Source organism: Schistocerca cancellata, chromosome 10, assembly GCF_023864275.1.
Source record: "Schistocerca cancellata isolate TAMUIC-IGC-003103 chromosome 10, iqSchCanc2.1, whole genome shotgun sequence".
NCBI lineage: Eukaryota > Metazoa > Arthropoda > Insecta > Orthoptera > Acrididae > Schistocerca > Schistocerca cancellata.
This window is the reverse complement of record NC_064635.1, coordinates 57,732,275-57,760,054: the sequence shown is the minus strand read 5'-3', so window position 1 is coordinate 57,760,054 and position 27,780 is coordinate 57,732,275. Positions and strand designations below refer to the sequence as shown.

General features: G+C 37.7%; 1 protein-coding gene across 6 annotated transcripts in view; it reads left to right on the top strand.

Moving 5' to 3' along the window:
- LOC126106560 (kinesin light chain) overlaps positions 1 to 27,780 on the top strand; it is a 421,865-nt gene that overhangs the window by 337,182 nt on the left and 56,903 nt on the right. For all 6 annotated transcript variants that reach the window (XM_049912904.1, XM_049912899.1, XM_049912901.1 and 3 more), the window contains 2 exons: positions 783 to 953; positions 8,731 to 8,935. In XM_049912904.1, coding sequence (XP_049768861.1) covers positions 783 to 953; positions 8,731 to 8,935 — 376 coding nt within the window. The remainder of the gene's footprint in view (positions 1 to 782; positions 954 to 8,730; positions 8,936 to 27,780) is intronic.

Sequence of the window (27,780 nt, the reverse complement as noted above, 5' to 3'; positions counted from 1 at the left end):
AAAACTTTTCTCTGATTTATATTTCAGCGATTTGATGTGGTGTAATCTGATAACACTTTCGGTATATCATTATTTCACTGAGAAATTTAACATCTCCAACCGCAAAATTCTCCTGCTATGCAGTCCCAAATTCCTTGCTCCCATAACACACATTGAAACTAATTGTTACATTCCAACAAAGATTTCTCATTGAGAAATTTTATATTGAGCAGTAGACTTGACCCTTAATGTAAATGATGGCTACACCTGCAAACCAACTGTAGGCAGCCAAGTAGAAATCAATGTTGTTCTTACAAACTGCTGTTCTGCTTGGGTCTGTTGATGTCTTCTTCTAATTGTTTCATGTTACAGCAAGAACCCTTCCCAAAGGTGGTGGACCATTACGGTGCATTCTGGAATTCTGAAACATAACAAATAAACCTTTTAATTAATTCATGGACATAAAAATTAATGACAAAATCTCAGAATTTTACTTAATCATTTAGAAAAGGTGTACTTAAATTTGGGCATCTTTTAGCTGCTCTGTAAATAAGAATAGTCATTTGGTAACACACTGGAGGACAACTGAGTCTGTAAGTTTTTCTCAGTATGCAAGCAAGGAGTCAAAAGTGAACCTGATAATTTTCTTTGTAATGAATGGGTATATAAAAATTCTGTAATTTCATTTGCATATCCAGCAAAATATGAGAGAGTGGTTTTTGATTCCATGTGTTCTTGTTGTTTTCTAAATAAGTATAAATGTGTTATGTCACTTCTTGTAATGAATTGCTCTCTTCATGCAGGTTGCAGCAACATTGAATAATTTAGCTGTTCTTTATGGCAAGAGGGGTAAGTACCGAGAAGCTGAGCCCCTGTGTAAAAGAGCCCTCGAGATCAGAGAGAAAGTACTTGGCCGCGAGCATCCAGATGTGGCTAAGCAGCTCAACAATCTAGCTCTGCTGTGTCAAAATCAGGTGGGTAAACTAATTTCAGTTGTCTGTCCAATCAGTTAACATAATTGGTATGTGAGGGTCTCTATACTGAATACTTACTAAGTAAATCCTCTCAAACTATAAGTTTTAATTTAAAAAATTTAATTTTTAATGTAACAGTAAATGTAAATACAAAGAAAAGTTCAGTGTTTGGCATGTTTCCATCCTACAGACTAATGCTTGACCACACAGTAGTCTGATTAGGTGTCTTGTCCATTGGAGCAGCTTTATTTCAGTTGCATCAAATTAGTTTAGTTTCCTCTACATAATACCAGTTGTGTTGATGGCAAGGATTTGTAAGCGGTTTCGTAGACAGTCTGAGGTTGATAAAAATTTTCTTCTGCCATTTCTGTATGGCTTCTTGTACCTTCATTAGTAAAGATGGCAAATAATACAGTAATCAAGAGTGGACCAGAATTGTGCATTCAGTCAAACATGAATCTTCCATTCCACTTTGGACAGTGTACCGTTTTGGAATTTCACGGCAGATTAAAATTGTGTGCTGGAGCCAGAGTTAATAGTATGTTACCCCTGTAAAGCTGCCTAGGGTGGCTGTCAGTGATGTGATTCTGAAGCAAAAATGGGAAGGAGCAACCCCTGCTAAACAGAGACCAGGCAATGCCCGTGTACTGTCTGGCACGGACTGCTGAGCATTGCGAGTTGCCTGCAAAAAAGCACATGAAATTGGCAGAAAGAATTGCCTGCAAAAAAGCACACGAAATTGGCAGAAAGAATAGCGCGTGGGTTTGGAAGTTCTTCAAGCAGTCCAGCTAGCACAGTGACTGCACACAGGGAGTTTAAAAGTAGTGTACAATGTTTGAGCAACTCTTCATAGCCATATGTTTCTGTAGACAATGCTAAGCATTGCTCAAAGTGATATAGAGAAGTCGCTGGACAGTGGATGACTGGAAATAATTTTATTAACACTGTGCCCCATAGCAATCCAATGGAATGGCTTGGGGTGTGGTGAATGTGAGGAGAATGTTACCTGCAGCGGTGTTTAGTGCGAACAGTGAGGTAAGGAGGACTGGAACATTTACTTTGCTCCAGACCCTGGTATCTGACATTGCTACTTTCTCTGGTTCCAGCTCTTGAGGAAGAATGTGCTGTCAATGGTTGCAGACCTCATTGTGTCCCAGGCAGAGTTAAAGTTGCCATAAAGATGAAGGCTGGACACATGCAATACTAATGTCCCTAGGTGTTGAGAAACTGTTAAGTTTGTGACCTTATTCTAAAGCAGGTAGCATAGAGGAAGCATCTGACATAATAAATCTAGCAATCTTAATTATCGTTAAGAAGCATGTAACTTTCCAGAAAACCAAAGAGAATTTCTTACGCAAACGTGGTGTAGTGAGACTGTGGCTTTTGTAATAGAATTAAATGATTTCTGTATTTGAAACATAAGCTGTTGAGAAATGTCTAACGTGTGCTTCCCAGTCTCTCTGGTTTCATTGCTATCCTATGGATGGAATTTAGTTGCTTCCTTGCAATCACACACTTTGTTCGGTTTTCATATTGATGGGTTTGTAGCAAAGTGTGTGAGATAAATACCAGCAGAGCACGAATTGTACCCCTCCGATGAGAATTTGATGAAAAATGTAAGTGCATATGCTTCCACTAAAAGTTTCAATTTAAATAAAACTTTTTTTAGTATCAGGTCCACTCATTTTGCAACACTGCAACTACTATATAACAAAATTGATGTTTTAGCCATCTTTGCAGCAGTTCAAAATGTCAGTTTTATTATGTACCGTATTTACTCGAATCTAAGCTGCACTTTTTTTCTGGTTTTTGTAATCCAAAAAACCGCCTGCGGCTTAGAATCAAGTGCAAAGTAAGCGGAAGTTCTGAAATATGTTGGTAGGTGCCGCCACAACTAACTTCTGCCGTCGAATATATGTAGCGCTACACAGGCACAAAGATAAATACTGGCGCCAAAACCTCTGCGTCAGTAAATAAATTTAAAAAAAAAAAGATGGAAGACGAGCTTTTTTCTCCGACCCGAATTTCGACCACTGCATTTTCATACATTATCCAACGAAGTAAATACAAATTCCGTATTGTTCATCTTCGAATGTAGCAGCTTTTCAATGCACTACGAAAATCCGACTGGCAAGACTGTTTGCGATGTTTGTCAGTGTGGCCAATTCTACGTTCTGATTTTTTTTCTACCTGTGAGAAGAGATGGTTGCTAATGGGAAGTTTTGTGAATTCTGAATCACATGCAGTATTCTCTTCACCATAAGAATAATACGAATATAAACATTTTGCCATGTATTCTTTCGTGTTTGCTGCTATCTCATTTAACTCCTGTCTGCCTAATAAACTACAAAACTAGAGTGAGACAACACAAACGCGGAAGTATACACATATGTCATGTTCATATTCGTATTCTTCTTATGCCTAATAGTGATACAGTCAGAAATGAAGCGCACGCGGCAATTGACTAGATTTTTAAATCTAAGGTGACTCTAATTTTTGTGCAAAAAAATAATGTACTAAAGAGGCGTCTGCAAAGATTTTCAAACGGAGAAAAATTGTCGCTAAACTCTCGTTCAGAACATTTTCTATCATACGCAGTTTATTATTTGGTTCTTGTTGATCATTATCAAAGAAAGCAGCAGTGTAAATAACAACAAATAGCAGTCTCTTACCATTGTTACGCTACTGAGACAATTACTCTCTTTTTTCTTTTTTTTTATTGTAAGCGGCGGTAGGACGCACAAAAGCAAACCATGCCGCGAGCGGCGACAGGTCGTTAACATTCATTATCGGAATGCGACAAACAATGCATGACACAGTACAGTAATGCATTTTCAGCTTAGAGTGACGAAAACACCTATAACAAAGAGAACGGCAATTATCAGATCAAAGAAAAATAAGCAATCAATTCAAACCAGACGAAGCACGTGAAAAACGAAGGGTACCCGTATAAATAAGCAATGGCGCATAGCAATGGCTACCTGGTAAAGCTTAACTGCTAAGCTTACGGCTCGAACCAAACTACTGTAGCTGTATCGTCATTCATTCGACCTGAATTGTGTCTCATATTACAATGGACCAACTTTGTTTCGATTTGGAGGTGCGGCCTAAAACTTTTCTCTCCCCTTGAATATCGAGTCTCAAATTTCAGCTGCGGCTTAGATTCGGGAAATTTTTTTTTTTTTCTTTATTTCGAGTCTCATTTGTCTGTTGCGGCTTAGATTCGAGTGCGGCTTAGATTCGAGTAAATACGGTTTCATCTAGCGTTAAGGATACAAGGTACATTTCCGGCTCAGTATTACATAAAAATCAACATCTATTTCTTTCTGGCACTGTTTATAATGTATATGTTTTACAGATTTTTTGTTGATATTAGGTAATGCAGCACACTTTCTAAACAAATTAGAAGTATTTTGAATATTTTTTAATCTACTTAGGGTTATTAAAAAAATCGCAAGGAATCTTTTTTCCCAAAAGGCTTCCTCAAATTGAGGTACTGTTTAAGCTTATATTATACATTTGGAGGACACCAAATTTGTACCACATATGCGTGACATGATGGCTGAGGTACTAGAACTATTTTATTCCACCTGTTATGTATATTACAAGGAAAAAAATCACGTCTTACATTTTAATTTTTAGAAATTTTTTCCTAATAAAAACTTTTTTTTCTATAATTGGATCTGCAATAAAGCTTATGTCTACTACGTAAGTATGGGCTATTGCAAGTTGCAGAAGGAAAAAAAATTAGAGCAATGCTTTATAAACTTAGGAAATATTTGTACCTGAATTCTGAAAAATACCACTTGCGGGAAATTGCGAATGAAGAGTAGAGTCCAATTAGACTGTGCCTCAGAACATTCCTGAAGCATAGTCTTCACCGTGCAGCATTTCTTCATCTTCAAGCTTCCTTTTGGCATTCCTTTTAGCACTTCTTGCTTCTTTGGTAACTTGAAGAGTGAATCTTTCAGCTTCATGCACCCATTGTCTGTCACACGCAAGCAATTGATCTTCAATATTATTTTATGCCTATTTTCTCAGTATTTCCAACCTTCCTATCACTCCCTCATTGAAACATACCACTGCATCTAGTACACCAACTTTCAATGTATTTAGTCCTACAAAACATTCTTGGGTAATCTTTCCCCACATGCAGTGGTTGAAACTTACATTTGCTTTCTGAGTGTCCCCATGAAGACATTTACTAAGCAATACAGGGTCACTCAGGTCTCTAAAAATTGGTTTTATTTCATTCATAACAGGCTCAGGAAGAGAATGCTTATGATGGTATATCTGACCACTTTCTTTTGCTTTTTGGTAACCACATCAAGAATCGGCTCATTTAGGACTGTGTCCGTGAACAGGATGGTCATCTGTGGACAACTTATGAAAGTAGGTGGCCCATACAGCTTTTCTCATTGCTATAACTTCATTCAGAGGTGCAGTTAGTCTAATGGGCAGACCATAATAACTCTCAAGGAGTCTATTTAAGTTTCTATCACTCTGCCTTGGCCAGTCAGAGATTTTCCATCAGACAGCAACTTTCCGTTCATTTCTCTTTGTAGCTTCCTCAATCTAGCACCCATCCTCTTTTGCACATGTTCACAACACCCCAGTTTTGTTATCATGGTATCACCATAAACATTGAACTCATTAATTTTATTGAAAGCTTGAGTCCCCATCACCTGGGTACTACATATATCTAATGTAATAAATGGGCACCGACCTCTGAAATATTTGTAGAGCTCCGTCAAACTCCATACCTCCACTGTAACCATCACGATTCTTAGAACACTGATGTTCAATATGTCCTTCAGTGTTACCATGTAAGGTGTGGCAGTACTTAGATAAGCACTCAACATCAGCAACTTTTCCATTCTCCAGAGAAGTAGCACTTAAAACACCATTCAAAGAACGATGTCCTCAATGTTGCCATGTCCCATCAAGTGCAACGGCAATGTCCCTGGTTCCACCAATATTTACAGTTTCTTCTACTGCACTTTACATTGATGCTTTAGACATAACTGTCAAGGCACCTAAAAGTATTTTTATGTACTTGCTGCACCTACAACAGGGGGGGGGGGGGGGGGGGGCGGGAGGAGGAAGGCCCATCAAACCACAAAACATTTTATCAGCCTTTTCTCCTTTTCCTATTGCACAAATTGCATAAGCTAACTTCAAATTCACATCATATGAATTATGCACATTGTTCGAAGTCATTTTTGAGGTAGATTTGTTGCAGGATCTACACAGTACAACTAATTTTGACGCTAAACCCTTCCTGCTACTTTGATATTCAGTTATTTCCAGGCAACCTACACCATCACATTGTTTACATTTTGCCACATCCTTTATCAGAGAAGATAAGATGCCCACATCAACAACAACAATTCCACTACAAACAGCATCATTGTTAACACCAAAATTTGAATCACCAGGAGGTGTGCCATGTGGGAGTTTCTTCCCTGAAGAACTGATACATAGGTTACTTTCAACAGTGTGGCTAGCTTTTTTTGTGGACTGATTACCACAGAATTTACTTTTGTTGAATTTCTTGACATGTTGCATACTTCGTATTTATTGCACGCTGAAGGATATGTACTTCCACACATATATGTAGCACTTGGGCAACATACATTTAGTAACATGTGAACAAACTGCTTCAGTGAAACGAAAGTAAATGGTAGCAAAGATAACGATTTACAGACACTAGAAACCTGCACTGTTACCAACATACACGATGTATCAGACATATAATCACTGGAAACAGAAAGTTCACAGTTCTTTTCGAAATAGTACTGGTTTCTGTAACAGAAATAAAGGGGGCGTGGCGGCATACATAACTGTAACTTCAAAATTTGGCGTATATAGGTCATTTTTCATTTGAAACCCTGTAATGTATATATCAGTGTAATCAGGAAAGACTATAGAATTTAATAAAGTCATAAATAGATTTTTCTACCATTTATAAGTACTCTGTATCCTTAAAAGATGACTGGGTTTATACCGTTTGTTTCCCGTCTACTATCTTTCTCCTTCTGAAACATTGTCACTAGACATTTAAGGGAACACCTTTGCAGATGTAACTATACTTGTGTATCTTGCCATCTTTGCCATTTGGTTGTGGTTGCTGCAATTCTGCAGTTCATTTCACTATTAACACACGTAATTTGGATGTTCTGGGTCTGTCTCCAGATGTTTTTATTAGTATTTTTCCATTGTAGGCTTTTTTTCTGAAGGTGTTATGTCAAATTAAGTGTCCAGCTAACTTAGTTTTTTCTGTAATGTGTTAATTAATGTCCTTTTCTGTTTAATTTTTTTCAATATTTGTTAAATAGATTTTCTTTGTCCAAGATGGTTTTTGTGGCTGTTCCCAATACCCGCATACTTAGACCACCTAATTCTTTTTTCTGATCCTCAAGAGTCTGCCCTTACACATGTAGCTTAAAATGCTCCAAATATCTTGCATTGTATTAAGATGCGTGATTGTTAATAAATTACTCTTATTTCGTAGGGCTTTTCTAGTCATTGCAATACCTTCCAAGTACAAAGATTCATTACGTGCATTAGTATTGTATTTTCTATCTTAATGGTTGTGCTTAACTTGGTTGTTGATGTATCTATCACCATTATTTTAGTTCCTGTTGTGTCTTTGTGTGGTGTTGTCAAAGGCATCACATTATTTTTGACGTACAGTTAGTGTTCTTTACAAAATTTAAGACTATTATATCAGCAGCAAATAGATACTCAAATAGAATACTATGTATATTTGTTTGCCATTAATTATGATCCCTTTGATGTCACTTCCCATGATTTGTATTGTACTGCTATAAATAGTGGAGAGAGTGGACAGCCGTGTTGGACACATTCTTAGTGCCAGTGATACCTCTGGTCTCTTATTTTGTACAGACTGAGGGTCAGTCTTTTATCTGTATTCAAATTATCACCCTTTAGTTTATTCCAATAATATTACATTATCCTAACAAATCTTCTGGTATATTCTGTTGAAATCTTGCTGTAGGTTGATGAATGTAGCATATGCTTCCCTGTTCACCTTAATTCTTCTTAGGTAGTTTGTAGAACACCATAACTTCCCTCTATTGACACAGTTGTCTTAAAAGGTTTAAGAGCTATTAATTTTCTGCATTTTAATTTTGTATTGTCAGCTATATATATGTTGCTTCTCTTCTAGTAACGTGCTGGCTCCAAACTACCTGTAAGTTGACTATATGCAAGATTGTTACATAGTTACCGGTAGGTTCGAACAACACATAAGTCTTACGGAGTTGCATCGGGAACTCAAATGAGAGCTACAGGAGGAAAGATGACATTCTTTTCGAGGAACACAACTGAGAAAATTTAAGAACTGCCATCTGAAGCAGACTGCTCAATGATTCTACTGCCACCAACATACAATGCACATCAGGACGACAAAGATATGAGAAATTAGGGCTTGTACGGTGGCATAGACAGTTATTTTTCCCTCACACTATTTGTGAGTGGAACAGGAAAGGAAACAACTAGCAGTGGTACAGGGTACCCTCTGCTGTGCAGCATACGGTGGCTTGTGGCGTATCAATGTAGATGTAGGTGAAGGAAGCAAATATATTTCACACTATATGTGCATGTGGTCTGAATGTTAAGTCAGTTCATGTCTAAACACCATAAGGTATCGTTCATAATCAAAATAAATTTAATGCATTGTTAACTGTAATACTGCATAATGTAAACACTATACTTTCATCTTATTTCAACAAAATTTTTTTTTACCTCACAGGGCAAGTATGAAGAGGTTGAACGGTATTACCAGAGAGCTCTGGAGATATACGAAGCCAAATTGGGTCCTGATGACCCAAATGTTGCTAAGACAAAGAATAATCTGGCATCATGTTACCTGAAACAAGGCAAATACAAGGAAGCTGAGATTTTGTACAAACAAGTGTTGACTCGTGCCCACGAGCGAGAGTTTGGGGCCATTGATGGTAAGTGGATGGGTGGCTGGTATTGGACTTCATGATAAAGCCAAGCCAGGTGGTGTTTCTGCATTTGTGAGGTGTGTGTTTATGTATGCATCTTGAAACAAGTAATCCATAGAATTTAAAGGACACTCCTACCTATTTGACACTAGTAACTTGATGTGCCTGGTGTGCAGTGAGAATTTAGATACTAAAATTGCTGTGACCATTTCTATTCGTGAGTGGGGTTTGATGATTGTGAGAGGGTTGATTTGCTCTGTTTTGGACAGGTAACTAAAATGTATCATGTGGGTATGACCTCACAGGTCACATACGTCAGGAATGAATAATGTCTGATGAAGTCACTCCAGTAAAACTGTAGTCAGATTTAGGAGACTAGTGGACAGACTGCAGAATAGTATTTCTGTACATAAGAATGTAAGAGTAGAGGCCAAGGTGAGGCCAGGGTGAGGCTTTGTGAGAAATCAGTGCGGAAATTCTCAAAATAAAGTGCCCAGTCTAAGAAATGACTGTTAATAGGTGTCAATGACGTACTCAAAATGATTGTGTTTGACAGAGGGATCGGAACGTCATTGAGGCAGACTAGGTGTGAAGTACTTTTAAGTAAACACACAAATTTTCACTTTGTTTTAAACTGTAATGAGGAAACGAAGGTGTGAAGCCATGTTATTGAGAAAGCGGCTTTTGTCATTAGTCAGGCAGTGGCCAAGTTTATTTTGGATTCAACATCTGTCTATCAACTAGGAGGGAGTTGTAGCTGAGGGGTGCTCTGTGTTATTGCAATTCAAATCTGACTGAAACTTTTCTAGGAAAAAGGTATGTGTGTGATGTGGAGTAGTCTGTTGAAAAGTGTAACCGAATGACTTAACAGCGGCTGTGCTGAGGGTTGAATTTCCGTACAGGTGATGACGTAGCTCTGAATATTCTAAAATAATTGAAGAGTGAAGTTCTCTTCCTTAGTGTAATTGGCATTTATGGCAATCGCCTTATAATATGACGTGACTAGAAATATTTAAAGTTTATGGTAGGCATACATTCCATTAGGAAGTACGCACGTGTGTGGGTCTGCACAAAGAGGAGGTTCTCACTGCAGCTTTCTTTCCCAGCTAGGAATAGTTTTCATGGAACTGCTCCACTCATCATTTGGTGACTTAAAGTGAATTCTTCAGGCTTTCATTTGTGTAGTAAAAAAAAACATGTAGTCGACACATGATATGATTAAGGGGTAGTGAAACTGGTAGGTAGGACAATACCAACAAAAATGAAGAAAAGGATAAGATACCATGTCCAAATATTTTTGTTTTGTTTTTCATAGTATGCGTATGATGGGAGAAAATATGGGTTACCTAAGTTCTTCCCTGCTAAGGGAAATCACAGAAATACTGTTAATTATGTGGCACTTTGTGTAGCAGAGAATGTAAATTTTAGGTGTCTTAAATAGTATTCATACATAATTGAATGTATATGTTTAATCAGCTTGTTACACAGAAGAAAATATGATAGGTACCTGGAATTACATAACTGTCACTTGTAGGCAAGTGGGAGAATCATTGGTAATATACAACAGAAGATATAACACACAGTACAGACAATCCATTGAGTAGTAGATAAGCACATGTTCACTAATACTTTGCACAAAACTTCCTATATGAAACGTAACTGCTTTTGATTAACTTTTCACTTTCAATTTTGATTTTGCTTTTTTGTTTCCATCTAATATAATGATTTTAATCAACCTGTTTGTTCCTATGAGTGATTTCTGTCCACTGCAAGTATTTTGTTGTTTAGTTTCAAACTTTATTAATTGAATTGGTATTAATCACCTTTCATAGATGTGTATTATAAAGTTGCCAGCAGCAAAAGCTAATACATTATAACCTTTTTATACTTTGGATGTTAGATTTTTTATTTTGATACAAAAGGTGAATTGGAAAATAAGAACACAAATCTGATAAATTTTAGTAGATTCATTTTGGGTGTATCTCGACTGACTGACCTGAAGATAAATGTACCATAATATAAGACAAGATATTACAATAGATGCTCCTGCTGCCATTTTGTCATGGTTACATATTGCTTGAAATCCAGTTCTGGTGTTGAACCAAATATCTTCGATCATCAGTTGTGTGCACTTCAGGTGTGGCAGGGGCTATTTGGAGTGTTTGCTAATGACGACCCATCAGATTTTAGAGAAGTTACAGTGCTACCCTTAAAAAAAAAACTGCTTTTCTGGACAAGGTATAACCTCCCTTTTTTTCCCCAGGCAACTTGTGTTAGTTATAGATCGTGCATTGTTTATTGAGTCTTATTTTTAGCACTGACCATGAATTGGTTTGGAATTGTTTCTCATCATATTGAAAATAGGTGACGTAATTGTGAGTGTGTAAACGTAAGTGTTGAAGAGTTCTGCTTTCTACATTTTGCGAAGACCCTCAGTACTTGTTCATTACCCAATGCCATGCAGTGTCCTGTAGACTTTCACTTGGTAACTTTATTTAATAGGTATTAAACTGGCTGTTTGTAGACCATCCTTCGCTGCACCACCAGTTCTAAATACCAAGACGTTTCAGTCGTATTTGCGGACAGATGTAGGTCTCTCTTCTCTGTCTTGGTTTGTGACAGCCTTCTGGTACATGTTGGCCAGCTCCTAATACGGCCAAGATACTGTACTGGTATGCAGTGCCAAATGAGACTGACAAATTTTGTTCATTTCCTAAGCAGAGGCCTGACCCAAAATTAAGGAACAATTGCAGCAAAGGCAAAGTTTCTGCTAGCTCTGCCTTGTGGTAGAGTACGTATGTGAGGCAGCACCACTCACTCCGACATTCTGCGCAAGTGCCTCACGTTGGTATTCAGTGACCTACTTCATCAGATACAAATAGCAGTTGAGTAGATTTCACTTGCATGCTAACTGCTGTGTACATTATATGACAAATATTTGCCCACTGTGCCATTGTTTTGCACATTTATTCCATGTAGACGGCATTGATCAAGGCTTGGGTCGTCACCATCATGTTTACCCAGATGCATTGCCAATTGTTCAATGTCGTCACTTGTGATGTTGCCATCTGTACTCATCTCAAGGTGGTCCTCATGATCAGTGCTGGGTTCATGGCAGCTGTGTCTCATTTATAATGTGTAGTTTAGGCTTACCCAATTTTTAATGACCTCATGAAACCCCTCATAAGCAGCAGTTACGAGAGCTAATACGCATTTTCTTACTCTAGAGTCTGCCTCGCTCCGCAGTAATAAAGTAACTGTTTCCACTGACCATCAGCTGACGGTGGCACGTTTAGGTTGTGTATTACAGGCATCTTTAATGTTGACATTTACTCGAAGTTCTAAAACAACTGTGCACAAGCTAATGAATCGGGCTCACATGGTTTATGTAATGGTATGAAATGTTCATTGTTGCTAAGACTCAGTGCTTCAGAAGAAATTTTGTTCACGAAGTTCAGACTCTGGATTAACAGACAACAAAAGTAGTTTTTCTCCTTTATAAGTTCTTCAATCTTTAATGCCTCCATTGTGACTTGGCAGCAGTACAGCGCACGTAACACGATCTAATGTAGCTAACATGCAGTGAGTTACACAGCATCGACTTTGCCAGTACGATCTGCAGCTGACAGTGAACCGGTCTCGCAGAACCGATGTAGCCAACTGAATACTTATAGCCCTTTACAGTGATTTTCAGTTCTGTAGGCAGGAGGTCTTAATAGGTAAGAGATGGTCGAATGAAAATGTGACAGATGAAGAAAAAAAAGTGAGTGAACTGTGTTGTTTCAAAAGTAATCCCCATAACCATTAATACATTTAACTGAGTGAAAGACGAGATGGTCTGTGCCTTGACAGAAAAAGGTTTGCAGTTGCCTAAGGAACGATCATTGCACACCCCCTCCTCCTTCCAAAGCAAATAGATGGCTACGAATGTCTTTCTTCAGAGCTCCAACAATATGGAAATTGCATAGAGAGAGGATTGGAATCATATGGGTGATTCGTAAGGCCTCCTTTGTATAAACTTGTGCACCGTACGAAGCAGCCTTGGCGACAAGTGGGCTGGCATTTTGTTGGCAGGTTATTTAGACTAGGCTGCAGAAGTTTTGCAGGGGAGCCCTTCCGTGATCTCCGTGTAGTCCAGTCTCTCGCATGCAATTTCCGTATTCTTAGAGCCCCAAAGAATGACTTTAGTGACCGTCAATTTGCTTTGGATTAAAAATTGAATGTGTGTGTAAAATTGTGGTACTGTAAGCAACTGCAAACGTTTTTCCATGAGGGCATTGACAGTTTTCTCTCACAATGGAACAAATGTATTAACATTTTTGGTGATCACTTTCAAAATAATTAACCATTCACTTTCTTTTTTTTTTTTTCCCCATGTGTCTTGCCTTCATTTGACTCGCGTTATACCTTGACAAATGCAGTGATCCTTTATCTGGATATCACAATGACCGACATGCATTTAAACTTAAAGCAATTGATTAAAAAACTAAACGACACAGGCCTCTCTGTTATTCTAGAAAACTAAATTACAATATGTAATACGAGGGTGATACCAAAAGTAAGGTCTCCTATTTTTTTTATAAGTACATAGACCTCTTTATTTCTACACTGGTTTACATCAGTTTACAGCTTGAACATTTAGCTATTTTTCGACATAATCACCATTTCTGTCACATTTTTGTAGACGCTGTGGCAGTTTTTGTATGCCCATGTCATACCAGCTTGTCGCCATGCTGTTCAGGAAATTATGAACCTCTTCTTTCACCTCGTTGTCGGAGCTGAATCGCTTTCTGGCCAAATGTAAAGTGGTATGCCCAGGTTTTGTCACCTGTGGCAATTGAGTCCAGAAAGTTCTCCTGTTCGGCTGCAAGGCAGTGAAGAAATGCACGGGAAGCATAAACTTGTTGCCGCATGTAGTCCTCAGTCAGCATGCGTGGCACCCACCTTGTACACACCTTCTGGTAGTTCAATGTTTATGTTAAAATTCTGTGGGCGGTGCTTCGGGAAACCTCAGGAACCAACGTGCAGAAATCATCCAGGGTGACCCGCTGATCTTCACGCATGCTTTGCTCAACCTTCAACACTGTGTCCTCAGAAATTGACAGTTTCCACTCCTTTTTCGTCATGAATTTCGGTCAGACTAGCTGCAAACTCTCTACACCACATTTTTGACATCCATGCATGACTCACCATACACTTCCGTCAATTGGCGATGGATTTCAATTGGTGCAGTGCCCTTTGCAGTCAAAAACCAAATAACTGCGCGCAATTCGCACTTGGTGGTTAACATCCAATGGAAGCTCCATTCTCAATGGCTGCCAAGCCAAGACTGACTGCCTCAGTGCGGCGTGCGCATGTTTACACACATCGCGTGAAGCACTCTTCATAACAGTGTGACCAAATGCCACACAAACAGAGTTCTGTACTTATAAAAAAATAAGAGACCTTACTTTTGGGATTACCCTCATATTTTTTCAAACTACAGAAGTGGAATAATAGCGTATTCATTAATGATGTTTTGTTTACATTTGTTAGATATCTTCAATGTGTTAGGTACAGTACATTACATTTGTCCAACATTTTAAAGAGAAAAATAGGAGAAAGTGTAGGCCTTCGTGTAATTATTTCATAGAGTACTGTCTTTTCGTCTTGCCACTTTGTATTAGTTTTTGTAATATGATTATTGGAACAAAGTTGTCATTCATGCGCACTTACAGTAAGTTTTAAACTTGCCCAACATTTTATCTCATTCATTATCCAAGACAGTGTTAGACATTATTGAACAATTTATATTGTTGCTGCCTCTTTAACTTAGTAAAGATTTTTGCATTTAGCTGGCATATCATTGCTGTGCGTATTACATAAAGATGAGAAAAATTCCTCTTTAGTCCTCCTCTGCAAATACTGTGTTGTAAATACTGTGTATCTGCTACTTTTTGAAGTGCTAACTGTAAGGCAAGCCAAAATTCATAGATACAACATTTGTATAAGAAAAGCAAAAAAACTGTTTGTGTGACTCTTGGCTATAATGACCTAAAGCAATTGCTCCCCTTTGGCACGGTTATAACCAGTCTTGACAGTATTTATTATATAAATATTTGAAATCCAAATGACTTGACACAGTTGCTGTAGGTTCTGGTTTTGCTGTGATTATAATGTAGAGTAAACTGTGAAATGACAAGGAAATGTTATTCTCCCATTCATTTTCACCTTGGCTGTTAGTTGGTTTTTCGTTCATTATAGTGTTATAAGCTATACAACTCTAAATACGGAGTTATTCATGTGAACAAAAACTTTTGTGATTTTGTGTTATACACATTGTTCACTTCATGCAAACTAGACTGCTGGAAGGCTAGTAATGTGGTTGTTATTTGTCTTCTGTTCATGCTGTAACAGCAATAAACTACCATATTAGTTGCCTAAAATACATTTTCACCAGTAGCTACGTTGTTTGAAAATCTTTCAACGTGTTAATTCATACACTTGGCAGTGTTTCAAATTTCAGCCCTAATGTAATGTGTCCCATTTGTAGCTGTAACTCTTATTTCCACACCCTGTTCATGTGAGTGCCCCAAATATCTATTCATTTCCGCATGTTGTGTTCCAGAAAGGTCTTCTGTTCACAACTTCCGCGAAAAAGCAACTTACTACAGTGCTTGGCGGGCACAGTAATTTTGCAAATACTTTATGTAGCATTGCTTATAAATTTTATAGTGTTTGTCTTACACTGACTTAACTTTTTATTATGAGGGCTTCCTAGTAACAGAGCCATGGAGAATTCGCTTATGCGATGCTAGGACTCACTCTGCTAAAATTTCCCTAGTACTCCATCTGGGGTCATACATGACCCCAATCAATATATAATTGACTGTGTGTACTAATCATTCAGAGAACAACGTACTGTCATTTAATACTGTTCGTTTACATTTTATTTTTATTTAGACACTTTTCACAGCTTTTTTTAAGAGGTATGTACATAGTAGAATTAAATTACATATGGCAGAGTAATTACATATCAGAAATTACAATATTACTCTGTCATAATTTGTTTCACTCATAAATGTTTCACAATGGCTTCAAATTTACAGAAAATGTGATGAACAACTCAACAGGAAACATAATTCTAACCGGAATCCATACCATACTCATCTGCACATATTTTGCAAGTAGTAACTATTTCAGAATGTTCCTTGCAAACAAATTTGTTACACTTTTTGCATGTTGAACTGTATTTTGTGTCCTTTGATTGGGGGCAAATGGAGCATCTGCCTCGCTTTCTCTTTTGATTGTCGGGTATTACATCTGGATGTCCATTGTCTAACAGATCATCAAATCCACACCGTTTGATACTGCTAATAATATCCTTGTTCCTTGCTTGTGGTAAACTCAAACGACGTTCCACTTGGGGCTGTGCCATTTCTTTGGCCAACTTCATTAGAAAAAGATGTCTCTCTGTTTTTTCAACAGCAACACAGAAGAGTCTGTAGGCACTGAGTGCAGCTAGATCGACAAGATCATAAAATATTGCTAATGGCCAACGTTTTGTACCCTTTTTCACAGAATAGTAAGAGCTCATTTGATCTAGCGTATCAACACCTGATTTTGTTGAGATGTAATACAACACTACTTCTGGTTTTCGTTTCAAGTTGTTTTCTTTGGGCACTTCAAATGATTGATGTTGTGTTGACAGGAGTAGCACAGCCTTATTTCTTTTTGGAACATAAGAAACCAATAGGGTTTTACCACTGTATGCAAATCTGGTAGTGCATTCTTCCCTAGTTTTCGAAGGCAAAAACTCTTTTGGAACTTCTTTTCTTGTAAAACGTAGAGTACCTACAAGTGTCAACTTCATTTTCAACAATTCTTGGCCAAGGTCATAGCTCGTGAAAAAATTGTCAGTGGTAATATTCCTACCACTGCCAGCCAGATGATGTACTAAATCTAAGACCACTCTCTTGCCTTGATTCACTTCTCTCGCATCACCACTCCTTCCAGTGTACATTTGAAGATTTGTCGGATAACCATGTTCACAGTCTACTGCGCACCATATCTTGATGCCATACTTTCCTGGCTTTGAAGGAATGTAGACCTTGAAACTGCACCGACCTCTGTATACGCAAAGATGTTCATCAACAGTAATGTTGCTGGAAGGTATAAATGATGTTTGACATTGCACGGCAAACAAATCAAATATTTCCTGTACAGCTTCAGCCTTATTTCCAGTCCTCTCTTTCCTTTCAAGTCTTGTGATCCGGTCGTCAAAACGAAGTGAACACAGAATGTCCTGATATCGCCTCCTCGACATAGTAGCACGGAATACAGGAGTGCCATATTCAGAGTCCCAAAATTCGTCAATAGGTTTCCCCCGGCTCTTCTGTACGCCATACAGAATCAGCAAGCCTAAAAATGAAAGAAGCTCGCATCTGTCTGTATCACGCCAGTCAACTAATTTTCCAGACACTTTAAATTCATTTCCTCGTTGATTTGTGAACTGAACTATTATATCCAGCAATTCATTAGTAATAAACTGCCTGAAACAGTCAACAGCTGAGCTAACACGAACTGTACTAGGAATACCTGCTGAAAATCGTATGTTGCGGATTGGAAATCTACGAATTGATTGTTCTTTTGTACTCCATGCAATATCCCGACCCCTGCTTACCAGTACTGCACTTTCATCTTCTCCACTGTCATCATTTTCAGCAAGAATATCATTTTCTTCTAATTCATGTAAACAAATTTCATCACTTTGGTCTACCTGTGTCTCTCTTCCATCATCTTCGGCATCACTACCTTCTGAATCACTACTGCTATGAAATAAGCCTTCCATAGCTTGTTCTACAATATAGCCAGGAGCAAAACATATTCCATCCATGCTGAAATTACACTGCAACAACAAACGTACAAACGAACTTCCAGTTTGAGATTAGTTCTGAGTAACACCTGAATAACACCTGAATTCAGTGTTACCAACTCAAAATACCTAAGAAAGAGATTGATAGTTCATAATCTATACATTCTATGAATGTTACATATAATCTATCTGCGGTCATAATTGACCCCAACAGTAGTTTTTGTTAATTATTGATTTAAATGTTGCGTAAAGAGCTCTAAAAATTTTTGTGAGAGAACTACAATACTGTGTGGTAAAAGTCATAAAATTCTGGATTTTTACAAGAAATAGAAATATTATTTTATCCATAGTAAAGATGATTGGGGTCACCTATGACCCCAGAGTGAGTCCTAGTGTTAAGGCATCTTTAAGGAAGATCTGAGGATGGGCTGCATCTGAGATGGGTCAGATTTTTAACAAAAATAATCTGTTGATTTAAGTGTCTCATTACAGCAGTGATACAAGAAGTGCTCAGAATTTGCATTATGGTTGCAGGGCTCCTGCATGGCTTTCAGCTCCTCAGCTAATGAAATTTGTTTCAGTCACTAGTGAAATTAATGATGATATGTAACTACTAAAGCAAATAAAACTTGTTTTCTTATTTTCCAATCATCCTCTGTAGTATTATTTGTCATTAATGCTGCTATAAGACACGAGTTAAACATCATTTACACTGTGTGATTGTTTAATTTGAAAGCCTTCACTCTGTATTGTACTGTTGAATCAGACTGTACTGTAAAACCAATCTGTTATATGTGCTATCAGGAAAAGAGTGGAACACTTTCTTGCACATAGAAGTTAAGCCAAAGATCTTTTTAAGGCTACACAGAATTTGGAACATTGTTACATTAAATCTTCATAATATAATTAAATGAGCAAGCTAAAATTGCAAAATTCAAGAAGTGAAGCTGCTTGAATAGACGGATGTAACAATGTGTTCTCTCATTAGCCTGACTGTATACTTTGCCTTGCACTGTGCTTTTAGTATTGTCGTTTGTTGAGCTGCTTTTGATTTTTGTTCCACATAATGGTTAAGTTCCTATAGTGTTGCTTATTTTTGTTGTTGTTTGTTGTTTGTTGACACTGTAACGAACATCTTGCTGTGGCAACGTAAAATACATTTCTGTTAAGATTGCGTGAAAATTTTGTTTTATTCTATTTATGTTTTCCTTCCTTTCACATTTCTCTTTATATTTGGTTACTGCATTATTATATTTGAATACTGAGCTAAAATGTCATGTTGTTACTGCATACACAAATGCAAAGAAAAAAACATTCTTGAATTGTGAGGAAACTAGTGAAGCCTGACATTGTCAGGGAGGAGATGGCACTCATAATGTAGTGTATTAAATAAAATTTTTTAAAGGAAATAAACTTTAAATGCCTAGACTGCAGTTTTCCTATAGGAATTAAAGAAAGATAACTAATTTTCGGTTGCTGTTTGCAACCATCTTCAGATTGTTCAAAATGTGAAGAGACTGTGAATAAGCATTGGAAAAGCACAAGAGACAGTGAAAAGGCATTGGAAAAGCATCATTTGCTGTAGTTGTGCAATAATGTGCATTTGTAAATACCAGAAATGTGCATTTGTAAATACCAGAAATGTGCATTTGTAAATACCAGAAATGTGCATTTGTAAATACCAGAACAATAACAGTATACAGTTTAAAAACCTCAATACAAGCAAGCCAGGTTGTAGACCATAATCTCGCAGGATGACTGTAATATAGGAAAATGTGATGTGTCGAGTCAGCATTTTCCTGTTAGGCTTCAGCCTGCACACATTTCATAAAGATGACTACTTCATACACCGTGCGGGATCATTCTTGTGGAAGCCAAGCTACGGAATAGCTGCCAATTTTCGGAACCGTTGCATGTACTGTTGTCGTGATAATACGTGCTATATTATTGCAAGTTTTGATCCAACTTTACTACTCGTGCAACTAAACATTTTTGTTCATTACTGTCATCTTGCGAGACTGCAGTCCTGAACGTGGCTGGCTCTTAATGTTTTTAAACTATGTACCTATTGTTCTGGTATTTATGAATGCATGCTATTGCACGAGTACAGCTAATGAGGCTTTCGAAAGCTTATTCACCACCTTTTCACATTTTGAATGATCTGAAGGTGGTTGCAGATAGCAACTGAAATTAGTGATTGTAATTGTGGTAGGAGAATTATGGTCCAGGCATTAAGAGCTTGTTACTCTACAAAAAATGATTTAATAATGTGAGAAAACTGTTAAAGTCAATACTATTTTTAAACTAGTAACTTCTACTTTTGCTTTTAAAAATGTGAAAGTAACCATTGGTGGGGCATAAGATTTTCTTCGGTATTATAAAATTCGGTGACAGTGGCTGTAAGCTGGCGTGAGTAGTGTCTTGCATGGCCTTCCACTCATTGTTCATATAACAGTTGTGATAATGCATTTGAAATTTGTCCACGTATTATTATTTCTAATCTGTATTGTTGCTTAAGATGGTTCAGTTTGAAAAAAATCATTCTGCTACATTTCATGCTAGAAAAGTATCTAAATCCCTTTGAATGTAGATTTTTACCAAGGTGAACACTCCTTGCATTGTTATAAAGATCTGTAGATTTTATCTGTTAATGTACATTGTGACTGCAAAAGTAGGATCTCTACTTCATCACCATTAACAAGGAAACTCATTTTTCCATCTCTGTCTCACTGTTGCTGGCAGATTGGTAACATATGACCTTATTTATGGTGGAACATTGGCAACAAAAAAAATAGATGGCCAGAGATTGTAAAATAGCAGCAAGGATCTTCTGTTTTATATGCAGACAGGCATCGTGCCCCAGGAGTAGTGGTCGTTATTTGGAGATATGACGGGAAAGATCATTCAAGGCAAAAAAGTAGAGTAAAAATGGGCTCCAAACTGTGTACTTTATGAACAATGGTTTATCTTCGCTACTTTGAGACACTTTTGTTCTATGGAACTAGTATAAGGTATGCATTTTAGAGCCTGTGTTCATTAGATATTTTTGCTTGGAACAATTATTCATGTCATATTGTGAATACTGATTATTCCTCCTGGGACACTCCTTATAGAAATTCTAATAAAGAGTAGCACTAGTGTTGAAGATGGTCATCTGACAATTCTTTACTACTCAACAGTGTATGTACTGGTTGACATAAAAATCACACGACTGTTCGGGCTGTGGTGATTCAATATACTTTAAAGCATTCACAATGGTCACAATCATCATCAAAAGTCGGTAGCAGTACGTTTTTACAGTAGTTTTCATAAGTGAGCGCACAGACATTCCTGATTTCTTCAATAACTAATAACCGTAAAGTAAACCTTTCAATAACAAGATTGTTCCTACTGCTCTCGACATGGGACTGGGAGTTGCCATTTACATTTTATCATTAGGCTTCGATTTGTGCTTTTTATCTTCGTGTGCAGTATTAATTTCAAATTAACTAAATGTGTACAGCCTTGAGGATTTCATGCACATTTTTCATCAATAGTTCTCACATTCATGGTGGTCCATTGCTCAAGACACTTTATTTGCATATGGATAGTGGGATAAAAATCACTGCTCAGTTATTAAGTCATAAGTTTACTGTGGTTTTCTAAATCACAACAGTTTTTCTTGTCTGTCCTTGTTCATTTAAAGCTATTGGTGTGTTCTTTGATACAACAGTAAACACACAAATTTTATTTTAAACACACACACACACACACACACACACACACACTGCATGTCTTATTAATTACTCTAGTTTCTTTAGTAGAATTTTTATGATTAGCTGTGCCGAAGGCCTTGAATAGATCTAAAATGTGCCTGGGGAAGTCATTGCGAGTGCTGTATATTTTGAAACTTTTATCATGGCTGATACTAACAGAATGCTGCAGATTAGATGGGTAGAAGGTACTGAATAGAATTGGGGAGAAGAAAAATTTGTGGCAGAACTTGACTAGAAGCTCCATCAGTTGAGAGCACGTGTTCTGAGGCATCAAGGGATCACCAATTTGATATTTGGGGCAGTGTGGAGGGTAAAAATCATAGAGGGAGACCAAGAGATGAATACACTAAGCAGATTCAGGAGGTTGCAGGTTGCAGTATGTACTTGGATATGAAGCAGCTTGCACAGGGAGTAGCATGGAGAGCTGTATCAAACAAGTCTTTAGACTGAAAAACAGCAACTACTACTACTACTACTACTACTACTACTACTACTACTCTATGCTGACACTATTCCAGAAATCAATGCAATGCTTAACTAACAAGGAGACCAACGGGCACTTTGACTTTTGTAATTTATGTTGATGGTAAGTGAGGTTCAGAAGACAAATGTCAATCACCCAAAGCACATAGATACAACTTGCACAAATTCTTGAGAAAATCAGCTTTGAAGATTTCTGAGGAAGGGTTATTTCCTATATTTAAGATAATTTTCTCAATGGCTCTCACAGCATCTCAGTAGCGTCTAACGATAATCAGGTAATTGGTATACCACTGGTTCAAATCTCATCATATTCCTTTATTTTTTATTGTATTTATTTATTTTTCAATTCAGTTACCAACATCATTTAAATACAAAATTCGTCAAATAAATGCTAATTGTCTTATATCTAACAATTGTTTTATGAAAGATGCAAGTCTTGTTCCTAATAAGTCACAGGTGGAATTCAAGTTTTCAGTTTTTTAAGAAAGATTGTTAATTTATAATTTTTAAAATTTAAACAACCTTAATTAAGAATCTTCTGTAAAAATCAATGGTTAGAATTTATATTTGCAATGCAAGCTGTATGTAATTAGAAACAACTTGTGCATTTTTCATAAAAAATGATTAGCTATGTTTTAATTAGCATACATTTGAATTTTTCATTTAATTGATGTAAGTATTCGAATTGAACAAATAAAAGGACTGTAGTGAATTTTGAACTAGTGATCTATCTGTTATCTGATCTTCATTCTCCACATCTACCAAGTAAGCAACATGGCTCTTCAGGAAAATTGCTTCAGCGTAAGTGAATTAAAGCTCCTCGGAAACCTTCAAAGCTGATTTTTCTCTTAGAGTTTTTGGAGTTGCATTGACAAGTTCTGGGGAATTGATAATTGAGTTTTGAACTTTACGTACTATAAATGTAAAAAATATAAAAACTTCTTGTAAGTTCATATTTATCAGGGAATTTTAGTCTCTCCTCCCAGTTTATTCTTCTTTCCTTCCTCTTCTCTGCCTTGTTTTTCCATGTCGTTCAGGCTCGGCCCTCACTATTTTGTTACCCCATTTGAACATATTTCAGTTTGCAGTCTAAACATTTTTGGGTCATTCTTTAGAGGGGTTAATTCATGTATTTCGTGGGCATTTGATACCCCTTTGTGTTTGCCACCTTAAACGATCATCGGATGTTGTCGTTTTGTACTTTTTCAGTGTCACTCTTCCTTACCAGCATTATCAACCTTTGGCCCAGCATTCTGAACCGTATGTTAGTTTTGCTCCTGTCTCACATTTCCTTTGACCTTGATGGGGTGACATCCACTAGTGATATCCGTCCAGAGATCTGGTTTGCATACCATTTTCAGATTGATGGAAGCTGTGAATGTTGTTACAAATCTAGATATGTGAACTGAGTGGTTTATGTTATAGGTACGTTTTCTAGCTGTAGTTGAAGTTTAGAACTGGCGGTCATCCTTGACAAGTTGTAGTAAATATACTCTGTATATTCCAAGTCCTCTGCCCTAACACCATTAATGAAACATTAAGGTCATTCTGAATTTCTTGTTGAGTTTCTCCTGTTAGAACTATGTTGTCAGCATATAAAAATAATGTGTGTGTGTGTGTGTGTGTGTGTGTGTGTGTGTGTGTGTGTGTGTGTGTGTGTGTCCTGTTGGTTTCTGTAGATGTTCTGTCATATAGTTAATGACCAGGTTGAACAACAGTGGATTCAAATCCTTGGTGGGGCCCCAACTTTTACCGCAAATTTTTTCTGGTACCTGCAGGCCTTAAACCCTTGCCTCAGTATTCTCATAATTACTCTTGAGGATAGAGATGTAGTACTCAGGAACGTACTGTGTGCAAAGAGCGTGTCATATAAGCTACCTTAGCACTCGGTCGAAAGCTGTTCTGTCCTTCATAAATGATTGTTACATATGTTTGGCAAGAGGAAAACAGGCATTTAACATTTTTTTTACCACCCGAGTAACCTTTTGTTGAGTTATGCCTCTTGCCTGTTTAAAATTGTTTGGAAAGTTATCAGAGCTGAAAGGCTAAATTGTCGTCTTCAGTAAATTTTACTTACAAAGCATCAGTAGGAGCAGGAATGAAAAATACACTGACAGTTTTCTGGACCAGCTATTCCTTCACCTACTTATAAAACTAGAAGGAAAAATATTAATAAACACAGATTTCATTTGCACTCTACAATTATTTTCCCTTGTTAAACTGGTAAAGAAACCATTTCCATATTTAGGATTTCTGTAGCCTCTTGTTTATGTGTAGGTCTACTGGTGCTTGGCACCATTCTCTCTTTCTATTTTCATTTGAGTTCACAGCATTGTTTAAACGCCACACTGATCCTGAGAGCTTCATTACAGGTAAGGTTGGCTGAAGTGGAAAAGTGGAAATGGGTGGTGGACTAATAGTGAAAGAGAGAAACAGATAACAATGTAAACAGAAAAAGAATTATGGAGAGAAGGAATGAAAAGTTCTGCTTTCAGACTAATTTACTGTTTCCCTTTCTCTTCTGATATGATGCAGTGGTCAGTGTCTTCATTGGCGGCAGGACTATATACGTGGTTTATTCAAAAAATTCTGGAACGTTTTTAATTTTGCACCAATGGTATGTTTGATCGAAATGTGGTTGGCATCCCTGTATGCACCTGTGTTGATTGTGTCAGTGCCGGAAGTTTCATTGTTGTATGTCTGTTATTGTTCAGTGCTGTATTGAATAGAACTTTGTCTCACAGTTCGCAAATTTCAAGATGGCAGAGTTAGAGGGACAACATATCTGCATTAAATTTTGTGTGAAATGTAAGAAAACTGGTACAGACGCATCAAATGATGCAGGAAGCCTACAGTGATAAGTGTTTAAGCCATACTTGATGTTACAATTGGTTCACACATTTAAAAATGACCAGACGGAAGTTACATGATCCTCGAACAGGGAGCCCTTCGACATCTACCGACCTCGCTCGTGTCAGGAAAGTCGACGAAATTGTGCGTGCCAGTCGGAGACTGACTGTGAGAGATTACAGAGGAATGTAACATTTCAGTTGGATCATGTCATGAAAGCCTGACACAGCACCTTGTATTGCATCATGTTGCCACAAAGTTTCTCATGGCTCGGGAGTCGAGACCAGAAAGACAATCACCTCGCAATCTGTGAAGAGCTTTTGGATCACGCAAATTCTTCACAATGGGTTGGCAAAGGTTGTCAGACCACAAAAAGCTCATGTCAAAGCCATGCACGTAATTTTCTTTGGCTTTGAAGGATTAGTTCATAATGAATTCGTGACCCGGGGACAAACTGTTAACTGGTAATACTATTGGGATGTGTTGCGATACACGCAAGAAAATGTTAGAAGGAAACAGCTTGAAATGTGGCGAGACAAATCGTGGCTCTCTCGCCACAATAATGCACTTGTACATTTGTTCCTGTTGTTACATGACTATTGCACAAAAACAAAATCACTGTGATACCTCATCTTCCGTACTCTCCAGACCTGGCCCCTACAGACATTTTTATTTGCAAAATTGGAAACCCCGCTGAAAGAAAGATGATTTGCAGTGATAGAGGAGATACAAGAAAATTCCCGTTTGGAACTTAGTGTGATCCAGCAAGAGGCGTATCGAGACTGTTACCGGAAGTGGAAACAGTGTAGGGAGCGGTGTATCAGTTGTGGAGAGAATTTCAGAGGAGACCACACACAATATGTAAAAGGTAAGCATAGAAAAATTTTGTATACAAAGTTCCAGAATTTTTTGAATGGACCTCCATGTAATTAAACGATTCATCAATAAGATGATCCAGTACATCTACTAGTGATTAGTTTATTCGTGTTTGCCAAAGACAATTGTGTGTCCCCTCACTTGCTTGTGATTGCGTGGTACATTTTTTATGCAAAAATGTGAAGTGAGGTACACAGATGGCAGAATTGCTTTCATTTTTTATAATCGATAATTCCACTGTAATAAATTCAAATTAACTAAAACACTAAATGCATGTAGTTTAGTGTGGAAATTTAAAGGATATGAAGTAAGAGCACCAGACTGGCAGAAAAGAAGTTGTTGGAAGAGGATGTTAGTTATTTCTTTGTGAAGCTCTTCTCTTTTTCATGTAAGAGTTTTCAAACACATCTGTGTTGCATAAGTGGGTGACACATGTCAGAATGGGTAATTAATAATCTTAGATTCTTCTGCAGGCAAATGGCGCAGTCAGTAGGAGTGTCATTTATGTCAACATAATACATTCAGCTTGCGAATGCATAATGCGTGAGGTAATGAAGGCAGATTATGAGTGTCTTACACGGCGGACCAGATGCGAATACTTTTGTGACACACACAAAATTAAACTTGAACTTTGCACATTTAATACCATATGTATAACACAGTTAATGGGTTATTGAATGTTAATAACTAATGTGTCCTTCTGGTTTAATGAGCCTCTGAGCACATTGTGGTGTAGGTTTGAACAGGTTAGAGGAAACGTTTCATAGTTGTCATGAAACCACATTTTTACCACTTTTACTACCATGCACTCTTTTGTTGAACAGTCCATTTTAGTGAGAGGCCTTTTCACAAGACTCCACAAATTCGCGATAGAATCTAAGTGTGGTGAATTACCAGGCTACTGAAATGTAGTAATGTTGTTTTCCTTCCTTGAATGTCTTGATTGCTTCAGAAGTCTGGCACAGGCTCAGACCGAGTTGAAATGTTCCTCGGTTACCTGCAAAAGTCTGCGGGTATGGCACAATCCTGTGTCTAAGGATTTTCATGTATTTGGTTTAATTCAGGCCATCAAATGGAACTACTGCATCAGGGCCACATGCAGTAAAGAAACTTGAGAGAGGCTAAAGTCTCACTGCCTCATGAGTGCTTTGTCTTAAAGTCATTACTTGGTAACCTTCAACACTAAAATGTAACTCGTCAATGAAAATTACTCATTGTCATCCACAGCTTCCTTTTCTCATTGGAAACAATGAGGCAGTATTGCACCAGATTTTCCCACACGAGCAACATAGGCAACGTCCGGAGTAGTCGCTGACGTTTATTCCTGAAGAGCAAGTACCTTTCATGTTTCTTAGATGAAATGTCCATTTTAACAGTTTCCCTGTCTAGGAAATAGAAATAAAACATGCTGTTGCTACACATACCAACACTGCAGGAAAAACCTACAATTGTTGATCATAGTGAAGGCAATAGTCCACCAGTAATCTGACAACTGGGTGGATAAAATTGGTTACAGGTGACTAACTTGAACACCTTGTAAAATATGAGCTTGTCCCATTTATATTTATGCACTTTGAGGTGACAAGAGTAATGGTATAGCATTGTGCATGTATACAGATGGCAGCAGTATCGTGTGCACGAGGTATAAAGAGGCAGGGCATTGACAGAGCTGCATTTGTACTTGGGTGAATGGTGTTAAGTGTTTCCAATGTGGTTATGGCTGCATGACAGGAGTTAAGACTTTGAATGGGAATGGTAGTTGGAGCTAGATGCATGGGCCATTCTATTTCGGAAATCATTAGGGCGTTCTCATTGCAGACAATGCAGTGGCTGTGATGGCCTTCACTTGGTGACTGGAAGCAGTGGTGTTTGCATAGAGTTGTCATTGCTAACAGCCAAACAACACTGCATGAAATAACCACAGAAATCAATGTGGGATGTACGACAGATGTGCCCGTTAGAACTGGGGCGGCAAAATTTGGTGTTACTGCCCCCCCCCCCCCCCCCCCCACACACACACACACACACACACA